At 40.7% G+C, this 14,732-nt stretch overlaps 1 protein-coding gene across 1 annotated transcript; it reads left to right on the forward strand.

The window, feature by feature from the left end:
* Window positions 1-9,848: 9,848 nt before the first annotated feature.
* LOC101671795 (olfactory receptor 4D2-like) lies at window positions 9,849-10,892 on the forward strand. Its single transcript, XM_004747400.3, has one exon. The coding sequence runs from the start codon at window positions 9,945-9,947 to the stop codon at window positions 10,887-10,889; it is 945 nt and encodes a 314-aa protein (XP_004747457.1). The 5' UTR covers window positions 9,849-9,944; the 3' UTR covers window positions 10,890-10,892.
* The last annotated feature ends 3,840 nt before the right edge of the window (window positions 10,893-14,732 follow it).

The following is a 14,732-nucleotide window of genomic DNA, read 5'->3' on the forward strand; positions in this document are numbered from 1 at the left end:
CTGTGGATGAATATCTGTGATGACTGGTGAACAGTCTCATCTTAATTCTGGAATAATCACAATCTTTTCTGCTCCCTGCTTTTACTCTTCTTTCTTTATCTATGGAGTTCTGTAACTTTACTCAGCTAGGTATTTGCATTCACTGATGGTTGTCAGTTTTCCTGTGTCCTTTCAATCTATTGATTCAATTTAAAATGATCAGAAGTCATTTACTGCTTCAATTTTTTAAAAGGTATCTTAAGTTTGAGAGGTTCTTTATAGATCTTGGCTATCAGCCCTTTGTCTATAGTGTCATTAGCGAATGTCTTCTCCCATTCCGTGGGTTGCCTCTTTGTTTTGTTGACTGTTTCCTTTGTGTGCACAAGCTTTTTATCATGATGAAGTCCCAAAAGTTCATTTTCACTTTTGTTTCCCTTGCCTTTGGAGACGTGTCTTGAAAGAAGTTGCTATGGCTGATGTCGAAGATGTTAATGCTTAAGTTCTCCTCTAGGATTTTGATGGATTCCTGTCTCACGTTGAGGTCTTTCATCCATTTTGAGTTTATCTTTGTGTATGGTATAAGAAAATGGTCAAGTTTCATTCTTCTATACATAGCTGTCCAGTTTTCCCAGCACCATTTATTGAAGAATGCCTTTTTTTCCACTGGATATTTTTTCCTGCTTTGTTGAAGATTATTTGACCATAGAGTTGAGGGTCCATATCTGGGCTCTCTACTCTGTTCCGTTGGACTATGTGTCTGTTTTTGTGCCAGTACCATGCTGTCTTGGTGATCACAGCTTTGTAATAATGCTTGAAATTGGGCAATGTGATGCCTCCAGCTTTGTTTTTCTTTTTCAACATTTCCTTGGCAATCCGGGGTCTTTTCTGGTTCCATATTAATTTGGGGATTGTTTGTTCCAACACTTTGAAAAATGCCTTTGGTGTTTTTATCAGGATGGCACTGAAAGATTGCTCTGGGCAGCATAGACATGTGTGAGCCTGATGGTGAGTATTAAGGAGGGCACGTATTGCATGGAGCACTGGGTGTTATATATAAACAATGAATCTTGAAACACTACATCAAAAACCAATGATGTATCATATGGTGACTAACATAACACAATTTAAAAAGTTATCTTGGGGGGCGCCTGGGTGGCTCAGTGGGTTAAAGCCTCTGCCTTCGGCTCAGGTCATGGTCCCAGGGTCCTGGGATCGAGCCCCGCGTCGGGCTCTCTGCTCAGCAGGGAGCCTGCTTCCTCCTCTCTCTCTGCCTGCCTCTCTGCCTGCTTGTGATCTCTGTCTATCAAATAAATAAATAAAATCTTAAAAAAAAAAAGTTATCTTGGGGGGCGCCTGGGTGGCTCAGTGGATTAAAGCCTTTGCCTTTGGCTCAGGTCATGATCCCAGCATCCTGGGATCAAGTCCTGCATCAGGTTCTCTACTCAGCAGGGAGCCTGCTTCCTCCTCTCTCTCTCTCTCTGCCTGCCTCTCTGCCTAATTGTGATCTCTGTCTGTCAAAGAAATAAATACAATCTTTAAAAAAATAAAATAAAAGAAATAAAAAGTTATCTGAGTTCCTTTATTAATTTATGAAAATTTTACTTTTACATGATCCAGAATTCAATTCTAAGGATAGTAGGAAGCATAGAAATTCTTCCTATTATAATTTATATTTTATAATTATAAATCATATTTTAATTAAACTATTTTAATTAAATTATAAATTAAATTTATAATTATAAATTGTAATTTATAACATTGACCTAAAGGAGAGAAATGGGATATATTTCCTCAGATGTATCTTACATGTGATCATTCCCCAAGATGAGATACTCAGTTTTGAACTGAATTTGTTGAGCGATACCCCCTTTTGATGAACACAGCTATATGCATGAGAGTTTTTAAAATTTAAATATCCATGAGAATTTAAGACAACTCTTATTGAAGCTTGTTATGTTTATGATGTAAATGTGACTCATATCTAAATATATTAACCCTATGGGGTGTCTGAGTTTCTGTGGATTGAGTGTCTGCCTCTGATTTCCACTCAGGTCATGATTCTCAGTGTGGTAAGATCAAGCCCACAACTGAGCTCTGTACTGGGAGTGGAGCCTGCTTAAGATCGTCTCGCCTCCTCTCTCCCTCCCTACCAGCTCATGCTCTCTCTCTATCACAATAAATAAAAAATAAAAAATAAAAAAGATTATGAAACCTTAGTGGATTGGTGCAATGTCTTTCATAAAGATGGTAGAGAAAAAATTTAAAAGAAATTGTTCATAAAATGGTCTAAATTAAAAATATTTCTCAAGTTCTGATGCTGCCTTAAATTATATAGTGAGACATTGACAGGATTTGCAGCCAAGGTGTTTTATCTGGGCTCTAACTCCTGCTGGTTGTGTTCCTTTTGGACATCATTGAATCTCTACTTCTTTAGCTATAAAATTTCCATAACAGCTCACAGTGTTGTGTGGGTCAGTGGGGCAAATGGAAAAATTCCAGCACAGGTCTTAACATATTGTAGGCATTCAGTTAATGTTAGTTCCTCCACCCATTTCCATTTACAATAGTTTTTTGACTTCTCATTAATATTTTTTCTTCAATTTAATTCCTGTATAGTCAATGTACAGTGTTAAATTAGCTTATAGTGATTTATAGTTTATAGTGATTCAACAATATACAGTATATAGTTTAGAGTGATTCAACAATTCCATCTATTGCTCAGTGCTCATCAAGCTGTTGTCCTAATCTCCTTCACCTGTTTCACCCATCCCGCCACCCACCTCCCCTCTGTTGGCCTTCTATAGTTAAAAGTCTACTTTTTGGTTTGTCTCTTTTCCCCTTTGTTCATTTGTTTTGTTTCTTAAATTCTACATATGAGTGAAATAATATTTGTCTTTCTCTTACTGATTTATATCATTTAGCATTATATTGTCTAGACCCACCCAAGTTGTTGGAAATGGCAAGATTTCATTCCTTTATATGGCTGAATAATATTCCTTTGTTTATATATATATATATGTATGAATATATTCATATATGTGTATGTGTATGAAAAAAAATATATATATATACACACACATACCCAGACACCACATCTTCTTTATCCATTCATCTGCCGATGGACACATGGGCTGTTTCCATAATTTGGCTATTGTAAATAATGTTGCAGGAAACATATAGGCACACATCCTTTTAAATTACTGTTTTCATGTTCTTTGGGTAAATAACCAGTAGTGTGATTACTAGTTGGTAGGATAGTTCTTTTTTTTTTATTTTTTGAGGAAATTCCATACTGTTTTCCACAGTGGCTGCACCAGTTTGCATTCCCACCAAAGTGCATGAGGGATCCTTTTTCTCCACAGCCCCACCAGCATTTGTTTCTTGCGTTTTTGATTTCTGAAAGGTATGAGTTGATGTCTCATTGTGGTTTTGATTTGCATTTCCCTGGTGATGAGTGATGTTGAGTGTCTTTTCATGTGTCTGTTGTCCATCTGGGTGTCTTCTTTGGAGAAATGTGTGTTCATGTCTTCTGCCCATTTTTAACTTGGATTGTTTTTCTGCTGTTGAGTTGTAGAAGTTCCTTATATCTTTTGGATACTAACACTTTGTTGGACATGTCATTTGGAAAAATCTTCTCCTTGGCGCGCCTGGGTGGGTCAGTGGGTTAGGCCTCTGCCTTCGGCTCCAGTCTTGATCTCAGGGTCCTGGGATCGAGCCCCACATGGGGCTCTCTGCTCAGTGGGGAGCCTGCTTCCCTCTCTCTCTGCCTGCCTCTCTGGCTGCTTGTGATCTCTGTCAAATAAATAAATAAAATCTTCAAATAAAACAATAAATAAGCATTATTATTTAAAAAAAAAAAAAGAAAAATCTTCTCCCATTCAGCAGGTCATCTTTTAGTGTTGTTGATTGTTTTCTTCACGGTACAGAAACTTTTTTTTTTTTTTTTTGTACAGAAACCTTTTATTTTGATACAGTCCCATAGCTTATTTTTGCTTTTATTTCCCTTGCCTCCAGAGACATATCTACAGAAATGCTGCTTTGGCTGATGTTAGAGACATCACTGCCTATACTCTCTTCTAGGAATTTTGTAGTTTCAGGTATCACATTTAGGTCTTTAATCCATTTTATTTTATTTTTGTATATGAAGTGAGACCTTGGTTCAGTTCATTTTTTTTTTTATGGGCTGTCCAATTTTCCCAGCAGCATTTATTGAAAAGACTGTCTTTTTCCCATTGGCTATTTTTTCCTGCTTTGTCAAAGATTAATTGACTATATAATTGTGGATTTACTTCTGGGATTTTTATTCTGTTCTATTGGTGTATGTGTCTATTTATGTGTCAGTACCATACTGTTTTGATTACTTGAGCTTTGTAGTATAATTTGAAATCTTCACCTTAATATCTTTATTTGCATTATTTTAAGACTTTGTTTTTAAATAATCTTTCTACCCAATGTGGGCCTCAAACTTACAACCCCCAAATCAAGAGTCATATACTTTACCGACTGAGCCAGCCAAGCACTTCTCTATCAGTACTTTCAAATTAAACCAAGATAGTTAGTGAACTGGTTCGTTAGGGTCTAAACAATCAGGTCTACTGAAGTAATGCTCTACTGTCATTTTGTTTATATATAGGATTAATGAAAACAGTTCTCTTAGAAGTTGTTGATGGAAGGCTGTAAATTATTTCAGTTTTAGCAGATTGAAACAATTTTGTTAATGTAACTCTACTCAACTGACTCACGATGGTACATTACTTTCAGGTGTACCTCTGGGTGATTCAGCTTCTCTATCTGGTATGCTCAGTCATAGTTTGATCCTGGCTCAGAGAATATTTCATGTCTCAGCCTTATGAATCTGTTGATCTTGCCATTCCAGTTCTATTTTTTTAAAAGATTTTATTTATTTATTTGACAGACAGAGATCACAAGCAAGCAGAGAGGCAGGCAGAGAGGGGAGGGAATCAGGCTCCCTGCTGAGCAGAGAACCTCGATCTCAGGACCCTAAGATCACGACCTGAGCCAAAGGCAGCAGCTTAACCCACTGAGCCACCCAGGCACCCTCCAGTTCGATTTTTTAAAAGATTTTATTTACGTTTTGAGAGAGTGAGCAAGAGAGAGTACATGAGCAGGGGCAGAGGGAGAAGGAGAAGCAGATTCCCCTGCTGAGCCAGGAGCCTGATGTGGGGCTCTATCCCAGGACCCTGGGATCATGACCCAAGCCGAAGGCAGATGCCCAACTGACTGAGCCACCCAGGTGCCCCTCCAGTTGGATTTTTAATCAAGTTCAGGGATGACTGAGGTGTGAGGAGGAAAAGACCTCATTCAACCTTGCCTAAATGTTTACTTTACATTGGATCCATGAAAGGTGGTGTATCTGTCCGAGATCCACCAGAGCAACAAGACCAGTTGGATATAGATGACATATGTCTAATAAGAGATTTGTTGCAAGGAGTTGGCTTATATGATTGTGAGACTGACCCCCAGGCCAGTAGAAATGCACAGGATGGGCAGGTGGGGACTTTGCATGAGCTGAAGCCACCACAGTCCTGAATGTCACCTTCTTCAAGGAAACCTCAGGCCTGCCCTCAAGGCTTTTTAGCTCATTGAATCAGGCACATCCAGTTTATCTAGGAAATTCTCTTCCGCTTAAAATCAACTGATTGTAGACAGCAATCACATCTGTGAAGTACCTTCACAGCAACATCTAGATTAGTGTTGGATCGAATAACTGGGAACTATAGACCAGTCAAGGTGACATAGAAAACCGACCATCGTAACGGGAGAATTATTGATTATCAGTGATGCTGCGCACCCTCAATGGGAATCTAAATGAAGTTGCTTCTGGATGTATCCATTTAAGTTTGAAGTGGTAACAATAGTTAAGTGTGACAAATATTTCTTTTCTTAGATAATGCTACATGGGGAAATCATTTTCTCAGTTCATTTTCCATGACTGGGTCTTTAGTGTGATTCCTCTCTCCCTGCCATTCTGGTCTTTGGAATTCATTATATTGCCTAGTGGATGCAGTGAACAGAAGAGGTCTGGTGGACATTCTACAAACCCATATGTGCCTTGACAGGGGAAATACATGAACTGAAACATATTCGTTTTCTCTTAGTGAAAGCTAAGTCAGAATCAGAACTCAAAGTCACCCATGTGATAGTCAATGAAATATACAAGTCCTGTTCCCTTCCCCAGAATCAATCCAGGCTAACTGGTTTCAAGTGATTAAATTTTGAAATAGTCTGAAGTTCTAAATAAGAATCAGTAGTGGTTTGGTTGGTTGGTTTTGTAAGATTTTATTTATTTACTTGAGAGAGAGAGAGAGAGACAGTGACTGAGCTTTAGCAGGGAGGCTGGAGGGTCAGAGGGAAAGGGAGAATCCAATTCCCCATCGAGCAGGGAAGCCTGATGTGGCCTCCATCCCAGGACCCTGAGATTATGACCCAGCACTTAAAAAGACTGAGCCACTCTGGCACCCAGGTTGGTTTGTTTTTTCATCTACATCTCTTGTATGTGGAAGATCTTCACATTGTATTCTTATTTGCCAGAGACAGAACTTTATTTGGCCAACTGTCAACATTTGCTGTGGCTCAGCCTGGAAATGCTGTGTAGATCAGAGAAGTCTAAGAAATCAGGTTTTACATCACATCAAGCTTACAAGGACAGTCAATTCCTGTTTTGATCAGGTTCTTATCATGAGAAATTATAGGAATTTCTTGTAGGAATCCATGTGTTAGAAGCAGTAATAATTCATGCGTAAAAACTCTAGCACTTTATATACAATGGAATATTACTCAGACATGAAAAAATTGAAATCTTACCATTTACAAGGTCATGGACAGAACTAGAGAGTATTATCCTAAGTGAAATAAGTCAGTCAGAGAAAGATAGTTAATGTATGATCTCATTCATATGTGGAGTTTAAGAAACAAAAAAGATGATCATAGGAGCGGGAGGCAAAAATAAAATAAAATGAAATCACAGAGTGAGACGAACCATAAGAGACTCTTAACTACAGGAAACAAAATGAGGGTTGCCGAAGGGGACGTGGGTGGGGGATGGGGATACTGGATGATGGGCATTAAGGAGGGCATGTGATGTGATGAGCACTGGCTGTTATATGCAACTGATGAATCACTAAACTCTACCTTTGAAACTCATAATACCTTGTATTATAATGAATTGAATTTCAAGAAAAAATTTAAAAATTCTAGAATTTTATAGATAATGTGAGTAAACCTGGAATATGAATAGTAAATCAATCAGAGGGTCTAGTAGGTAAAATAAGGGACAAGATTTTTCATAAGTTTCCACTGTAGTATAGAAACATTTTCCCACCTATGAATTTCTCTAAATAAAGATCGATTAAGTTTATACGGAAAAGGAAAAGGAAAAAAAAAAAGAAAAAGTAGGGGGAGAAGAAGAAAGAATGAAACCAAACCTGTTAGCTTGATAATTCTGAGTGCACCTACCCGAGAAAGAACAGTCAGTCGAGCTGAGCATGTGGCTCAGAACCGGGAGCGTCAGCATTATCCGAGAACTCGTTCCAGATGCAGATTTTGGCCCTATTATTGCTGAATGAGAAAGTCTGGAGCTGGGGACACTACTCATTCTTCAAAAGCTCTCCAGGTGGTTCTTTTTTTCTTTTTAAGATTTTATTTATTTATTAGAAAAAAAGGGAGAGAAAATGAATGATGAAGAGGGGGAGAGAGCGATAGAGAGGCAGACTCCACCCCCCCCACCGCCCCGCCCCATGAGCAGGAAGCCTGATGCGGGCTCGATCTCAGGGCCCAGAGATAGCGGCCTGAGTGGAAGGCAGACCCTCAACCTACGGAGCCACGCAGGCGCCCCCAGGTGCTTCTTTTAAGGGTAAGAATCCCTGATCTAACAAGTGGGTTTGTCGAAGAAAACCCCGAGAGTCTCTTTTAGATCATGGGCTGAGAATCCCATATCCTGCAAATCTCTAAAGTTTTCATTGTCCTTGGTACTTGGGCCCCTAAGGAAGATCTCTCAGAGAGTAAGTGGTTTTGAGACCTTTAAAAATTTTTTAACAACCCCCTCTGTTCCCTTGCCTCCAGAGAAAATGGTGGTGGTTAGGCGGGAATCAGCTCAGCTCTGCTCCTAGAGCCGATCCCAGTTCAATACTGTTTCCCTGAGGTTATGTCCTCTCTCCCTAGGGTCACCCCTGCTGTCATAGGTGTTGTGTGGGCAGTGGCCAGGGAACTGACGTTGCAGGAAGGAAATCTCCAAGATGATGTGAGACCTGAAGCCATTCTCCCATCCTGGGCTGGAGGAAGGTGAGACACCCAGGTTTTCTCCTCTGTAGATAAGTCAGCTGCGAGAAGGAACCAGAAACACTTACTGGAACATGGGGAGATTAAACAAGTGACATAGACTAGATGCTAGTATGTTTAAAGTGTGAGGAGAGTCTCGGGAAGGAATTCAGGGGAAATATGTTGAAAACAGATGCCTCAGGTCACATGTGAAAACCAAGGCTTTTAACTACCAAGCAGGGATAGAGGGTGCTGGGAGCAGAGCATGAGGAAACGCACCACAAAATCCCTGGAAGTCCACCAAGCATGTTAGGCAGCTTTGAAGAGTTTGAGTTATAAACCAGGGGCACTAGAGATTCATTGGAAGATTATAATGAGAGAGAAGTGTGAATCAGACATGAGCTTAGAAAGGTCTCACTGACGGTCTTTTAGAACTGGCTTGCGGTGGAAGCAAATGGAAGACAAAGAATGAGATGAACTTGACCGTTAATCTCTGATGGACTGCTGTAGGCACATGGGAGAGGATGGGACTGAGAATGGGCAGAAGGAGTGGGGAGGCCCCCACCCCTAAAACATTTCCCTCTATATCTCCCCCTCACCCCCTTCTCCAGCTTTGCCCTGTTCCCTGCTCCCCCCAACCTTTCGCTTTCCTTCATCTGCTCTCTTCCTCCCTTTCCCTTCCTCTTCCTCCCCCAGCTTGATTCCTTTGTCTGTTTCCATGCTCTTGTTTCAACATCTTCCTCCATCTTCTCCCCTTGTATCAGTAACATCTTCTAAACTTCTTGTTCCTTTCAGCAGAGTTCTCAGAGTCTCCATCATGCAATATCCATCACCTATTTCTTAAACCAGAGACTCTCTCTCACCTTGGCCTCTCTCGTCTCAGCACACAATCCATTTCTTTCCAGGCCGCACCAGGTAAGGGAATGCACCCCACAGCTCTTCACGAACCCAGCATCAACCCCACCTGACTTGGGAGCATTGACTGTCCACTAAGATGGGCACTGTGGTGCACAAATGAAGATTCGTGTCTTTCTGCCTCTGGGAGCTTTCAATTGAACTGTGGAAGAAAACCATAGTCACAGGAAAAGCCCATTAACATGACGATCTGGTAAATGTTGCATGAAAAGTCATTCCTAGAAAAGTGTATTTGAGACCCGAGGAAGGGAGGATGTCTTAGTGGAGGAGAATACCCAGAAGAAGTGATTGCCAGAGTGATTCGTTTCCAGACACTTTCTAAGGAACTTGATGGGTTATTCTATTTCATGCCCTAGACAATTCTCTAAAGAAGAGGTCTTTATTCCTGTCTTACAGATGTGGAAACTGAGACTCAGAGAGATTAAATAGCATAATCAAGGTCAAATCTCAAGTGACTAGAAGCCATGAATTTGACGGTGGGTGTGTTGGACTCCAACTGTGTCCCCAGACTGGATCCCATGGAATCTTTGAAAGGCAGGTTGCAATATGTCTCTGGATGGCTTTAAGATATCTCACCAATTTATATGACAGCACTAGTTTGTCAGCTGTCCACTGACAAGCCCATTTATAATAGCACCTGGTGCTATGGTCTGTACGTGAGGCTCCGTCCTCTGGACCCACACAACTCAGCTGGAGCCCCAAATGAGCACTTAAAGTGACTCCATGCATCTGTATCTATGATTCCTTTTCTTTAGGAGGATGGAGAGGGTGCCATGGAGCCAGGGAACCTCACATGGGTATCAGAATTTGTCTTTCTGGGGTTCTCAGAGACTCGAGAGCTCCAGCTCTTCCTGTTCCTGGTTTTCCTGTTTGTCTACACCACCACTGTTGTGGGAAACCTCCTCATCATGGTCATGGTGACCTCGGACATCCGGCTCCACACTCCCATGTATTTTCTGCTCCGAAATCTGGCCGTCATAGACCTTTGTTTCTCCTCTGTCACTGCCCCAAAGATGCTGGTGGACTTCCTCTCTGAGAAGAAGACCATCTCCTACCAGGGCTGCATGGCCCAGATCTTCTTCTTCCACTTTCTGGGAGGTGCCATGGTCTTCTTCCTCTCAGTCATGGCCTATGATCGCCTTGTTGCCATCTCCCGGCCCCTCCACTACATCACCATCATGAACACTCAGCTCTGTGTAGGCTTGGTGGTGTTGGCCTGGATGGTAGGATTTGTCCATTCCATTTCCCAACTGGCTCTAATGCTCCCATTGCCTTTCTGTGGCCCCAATGTCCTGGATAACTTCTACTGTGATGTCCCTCAAGTGCTGAAACTTGCCTGCACGGATACCTCTCTCCTGGAGTCCCTCATGATATTCAACAGCGGAATGCTGGATGTCATTTGGTTCCTTCTCCTTCTGGTATCTTACACGGTCATCCTGGTGATGCTGAGGTCTCACTCAGGGCAGGCGAGGAGGAAGGCAGCTTCCACCTGCACCACCCACATCGTCGTCGTGTCTATGGTTTTCATTCCCAGCATTTACCTCTATGCCCGGCCCTTCACTGCCTTCTCCATGGACAAGGCTGTGTCCATCGGCCACACGGTCATGACCCCCATGCTCAACCCCATGATCTACACCCTGAGGAACCAGGAGGTGCAGGCAGCAGTGAGGAGACTAGGGAGGCGCCGGCTGGTTTGTAAGAGGAGCAACAATGAGTAGGTTCCTTCTCCTTGGCTTTGGTTTCCATTTGTTACACAGAGGGAAATCTACTGTGTCTTCTGTCTTCAGAGCTTGTGGATATGGTGTGGAGGTCCTCCTAGGAGGGTGAGTTTTAAAACTAAGCAACTGACTCAGCTTTTTAGGAAGAAGGGAAAAGTCATCTTTGGTGGCTAAGGTTTATGCTGGAGTTATGAGAAGTGTTCTCATGGTTCTGGAGAGCCACACCCTTCTTTTCTTCTTCTTGGTGGATGGCTTCCTCTTTGAGGAGGCCATTTCCCCAGTGAGAGCGGTTCTCATTCACATGTTTTCTCAGCCCTTTTAAGTTGGTGTCCAGAGTGTTAGAGAAAGGACAGGCCTTGAAGCTTTAGCCCTATGTTGGGAGCCCCTGACCCATTTCTTCCCAGACTGGTGACCTTGGAGCAGCTCTCTGGCGTCTCTTGAGCTCATGGATTCTTCCTCACCACACAGGCATAGAGCAGTATCCATCCCAATAAGCTCCCAGATTTTTTGTAAGAGTCCAAAATGTGTAGAAGATTTTATAAACCTTACCTAGAACCTAGCAAGGACTATTGTCATTGTTATCCTTCTCCCTGACATTTCTTTCATCAGATGGGTAGAGTTTTGGAAGTGTTTGGTGGCCATTCCTCTGTGCAGGAAGGGAGGCCTGGAGAGGGTTGGGTCTGAGCTCCAGAGGGCCCCACAACATGCCCAAGAGTGAAACTGAGATTAGAAAGTGCACCTCTGTTTGGGGACATGTCTGCAAGAAAATATTCTTATTTTCATTTGTGGTGGATGGCTTGAACTGTTATGATCTTATTACAAGTATAGTCTCGTGAAAGCATTCTGGAAAGCCACACTTTCATTTCTGCCTTCTTGGTGGACAGTTTCCACCAAATGTTGGTACCATTTCTCCATAAGAGGTATCTACTGTCTGTATTTTGACTTCTTTTTCCAATACACTGTTTTGGTGTGAGCCTGGCTGTTGGAAACAGCACAAGATTTCAAGGTTAATCTTTAAATGAGACACCCCTAACCTACCACTTACCAAACAGGTGATTGACCTGGGATGGTTCACGTGACTCTCTTGGCCTCATGACATCTTCTTCAATAAACTTGCTTCAAGTAATATCTGACCTCCAAACTCCACATTTATCGTTAAGAATCAAATAAAAAATTGTGTGAGATAACATTGGGTAAACCATGTAACTATTTTTTTCCAGTCTTTTTCCAATGCTTTTATTTTATTTCCAAATTGGAAAATATCATTGATGTTCAGAGTATTTCCTCTTTACATTTTCAGTGTAGGGTAATAATTGTTACAAACAAAAGATTGTGTAAAATACATAAAAGAATATGTAAAATACATGTAAGTTATAAAATATTATAGCCTTATGAAAGCTCCTGTAAAGGCTACTTGATTCAAGAAATAGAAGTTACCAGTAACTAATACTCAGAGGGTGCTTTCCCTCATATTCACTCACTCCTCCCCAAAATAAACCATCTTAAATTTTGCATTTGCCATCATATTGCTTATAAAAACATTTTTATCTCAGTTTTACATATTCAGTATATTGCTTTGTTTTGCTTATTTTGGGCATTATGAAAATATCCTACTATACATAATGTTCTGGAATTTGGGTTCTTTTTTACTCAACATTATATTTTTAAGCTTATTTGGGTTTTTTTCAGGTTTATTGGGGTTTTTTTGTTTGTTTGTTTTTTGTTTTTTTTTTTTTTGCTATTGCCGACATTGCTATTTTCAATATTCCTCTGTCTCCAAGTGCCTTTGTGGAGGAGCTATGGGTTATATATCTTGTAATGGGATTGCTAAATTTTGAGATCTCCAAACATACAACTTTACAAAATAGTGCCAAATTGTTTCCCAAAATTGTTGTGCCCATTACATGTTCATAAGTAGTGTCTTAGTGTTCCCATCAGTTCACATTCTTCTAACAGTTGATATTGTCAGACCTCTTAATTTCTGCAAGTTTGGTGGGTAAAAAGTATTTCTCTATAGTCTGTAGAAATTGGTACTTCTCTCCTCCCTAATGTTTCTTTCTATGTTTTTATTGCATTCACTTTTCCCACGAAAGCCCTTTGTTAATCTTTCTCTTGACTTTTTCTAGTCAATGTAGGAATTCTCCTATCACTGGGTTACTGTTCTATTTTCAGTTACAGCATTGCAATATCTTCTTGCAGCTTGTGGTCTGTCTTTTCTATATGGGGTGTTAATTTTAATGTAGTCCAGTGTATCAGTCCTTTTGTTTTAGTATTAACTCTTAATGATACCTATTTTGATATTAACTCTTACTGATATCTTATATTAACACTTACTGATATCTCATATAGAGGACAGAAAGATATTCTACATATTTCTTTTACTTTAACTTAAACATTTTCTTAACTTTAAAAATTAGGGGTGGCCTGGTTGGCTCAGTTGGCTAAGCAATTGATTATTGATATTAAAAAAATTTTTTTAACTTCTTGAAAAATCTCAAACTTACAGAAAAGTTGCCAGTGTAGTATATAGGACTTTATTTTTGGAGGCTTGAGAGTAAGTAGCCAACCTGATGCCCACCATTCCATAATACTTAAACATGCATTTTCTGCAGACATTTTCTTACGGAACTGCCATACCATCATTAACATTAATGCCGTAATAATACATTGCTAGAATCCAATCTTCAGCTTCTATTCAAGTTTTGCCAAATGTCAAAGTTGTATGGAAAGTTGTATGGAAAGAGAATCTGGTTCAAAACTGCAATTTGTATTTTGTTGTCATGTCTTTTTAGGCTCCTTGAATCTGGAAGAGCTTCTCCTTGAATTTAGTTATCTTGCCACTTTCAAAGATTACAGGCTAGTGATTTGTAGAATGTCCCTTGATTTAGATTTTTCTGATGTTTCACGGTGATTAGACTCAGGTGATGCATTTCAGTGACTTTTTCAGGGGCATCCCGTAAATCATGCTGTGTTCTTATTACATCTTATGAAGTGCAAGTGATTTCGCTTTGTCCCATTACTGCTGTCCCATCACTTTGATTACCTGTTAGGCTTCTCACCTATATTTTTTTTAAATTGAATTTTTTTTCAGTGTTCCAAAATTCACAGTTTATCCACCACACCCAGTGCTCCATGCAAATGTGCCCTCCTTAATCACCACCACCAGGCTCACCCAACCCCCCAACCCCCTCCCATCCAAAACCCTCAGTTTGTTTCTCAGAGTCCACAGTCTCTCATGGTTTGTCTCCCCCTCCGATTTCCCCCAACTCACTTCTCCTCCCCATCTCCCAGGGTCCTCCGTGTTATTCCTTATGCTCCACAAGTAAGTGAAGCCAAATGATAATTGACTCTGCTTGACTTATTTCACTCAGCATAATCTCCTCCAGTCCCGTCCATGTTGATACAAAAGTTGGGTATTCATCCTTTCTGATGGAGGCATAATACTTCATTACATATGGACCATATCTTTTTTATCCATTCGTCCATTGAAGGGCATCTTGGTTCTTTCCACAGCTTGGCGACTGTGGCCATTGTTGCTCTGAATATTGGGGTACAGGTGGCCCTTCTTTTCACTACATGTGTATCTTTGGGGTAAATACCTATTCTCCTGAGGCTTTTTCAAAAGGTAGATACAGAATGAAAACTTCTAGACTCTTTATGAAGCCAGCATTACCCTGATCCCCAAACCAGGAAAAGACCCCACCAAAAAGGAGAATTTCAGACCAATATCCATGATGAATACAGATGCTGAGATTCTCAACAAGATCCTAGTTAATAGGACCCAACAGTACCTTAAAAAGATTATCCACCATGACCAGGTGGTAGTTATCCATGGGATGCAAG

The sequence above is a fragment of the Mustela putorius genome, unplaced genomic scaffold (genome assembly GCF_011764305.1).
Source record: "Mustela putorius furo isolate JIRA1106 unplaced genomic scaffold, ASM1176430v1.1 tig00003962_pilon_pilon_pilon, whole genome shotgun sequence".
Taxonomy (NCBI): domain Eukaryota; kingdom Metazoa; phylum Chordata; class Mammalia; order Carnivora; family Mustelidae; genus Mustela; species Mustela putorius.

Excerpts from the sequence above, each read along its gene's own strand:
- LOC101671795 (XM_004747400.3), top strand. The coding sequence starts at position 9,945 with ATGGAGCCAGGGAACCTCACATGGGTATCAGAATTTGTCTTTCTGGGG.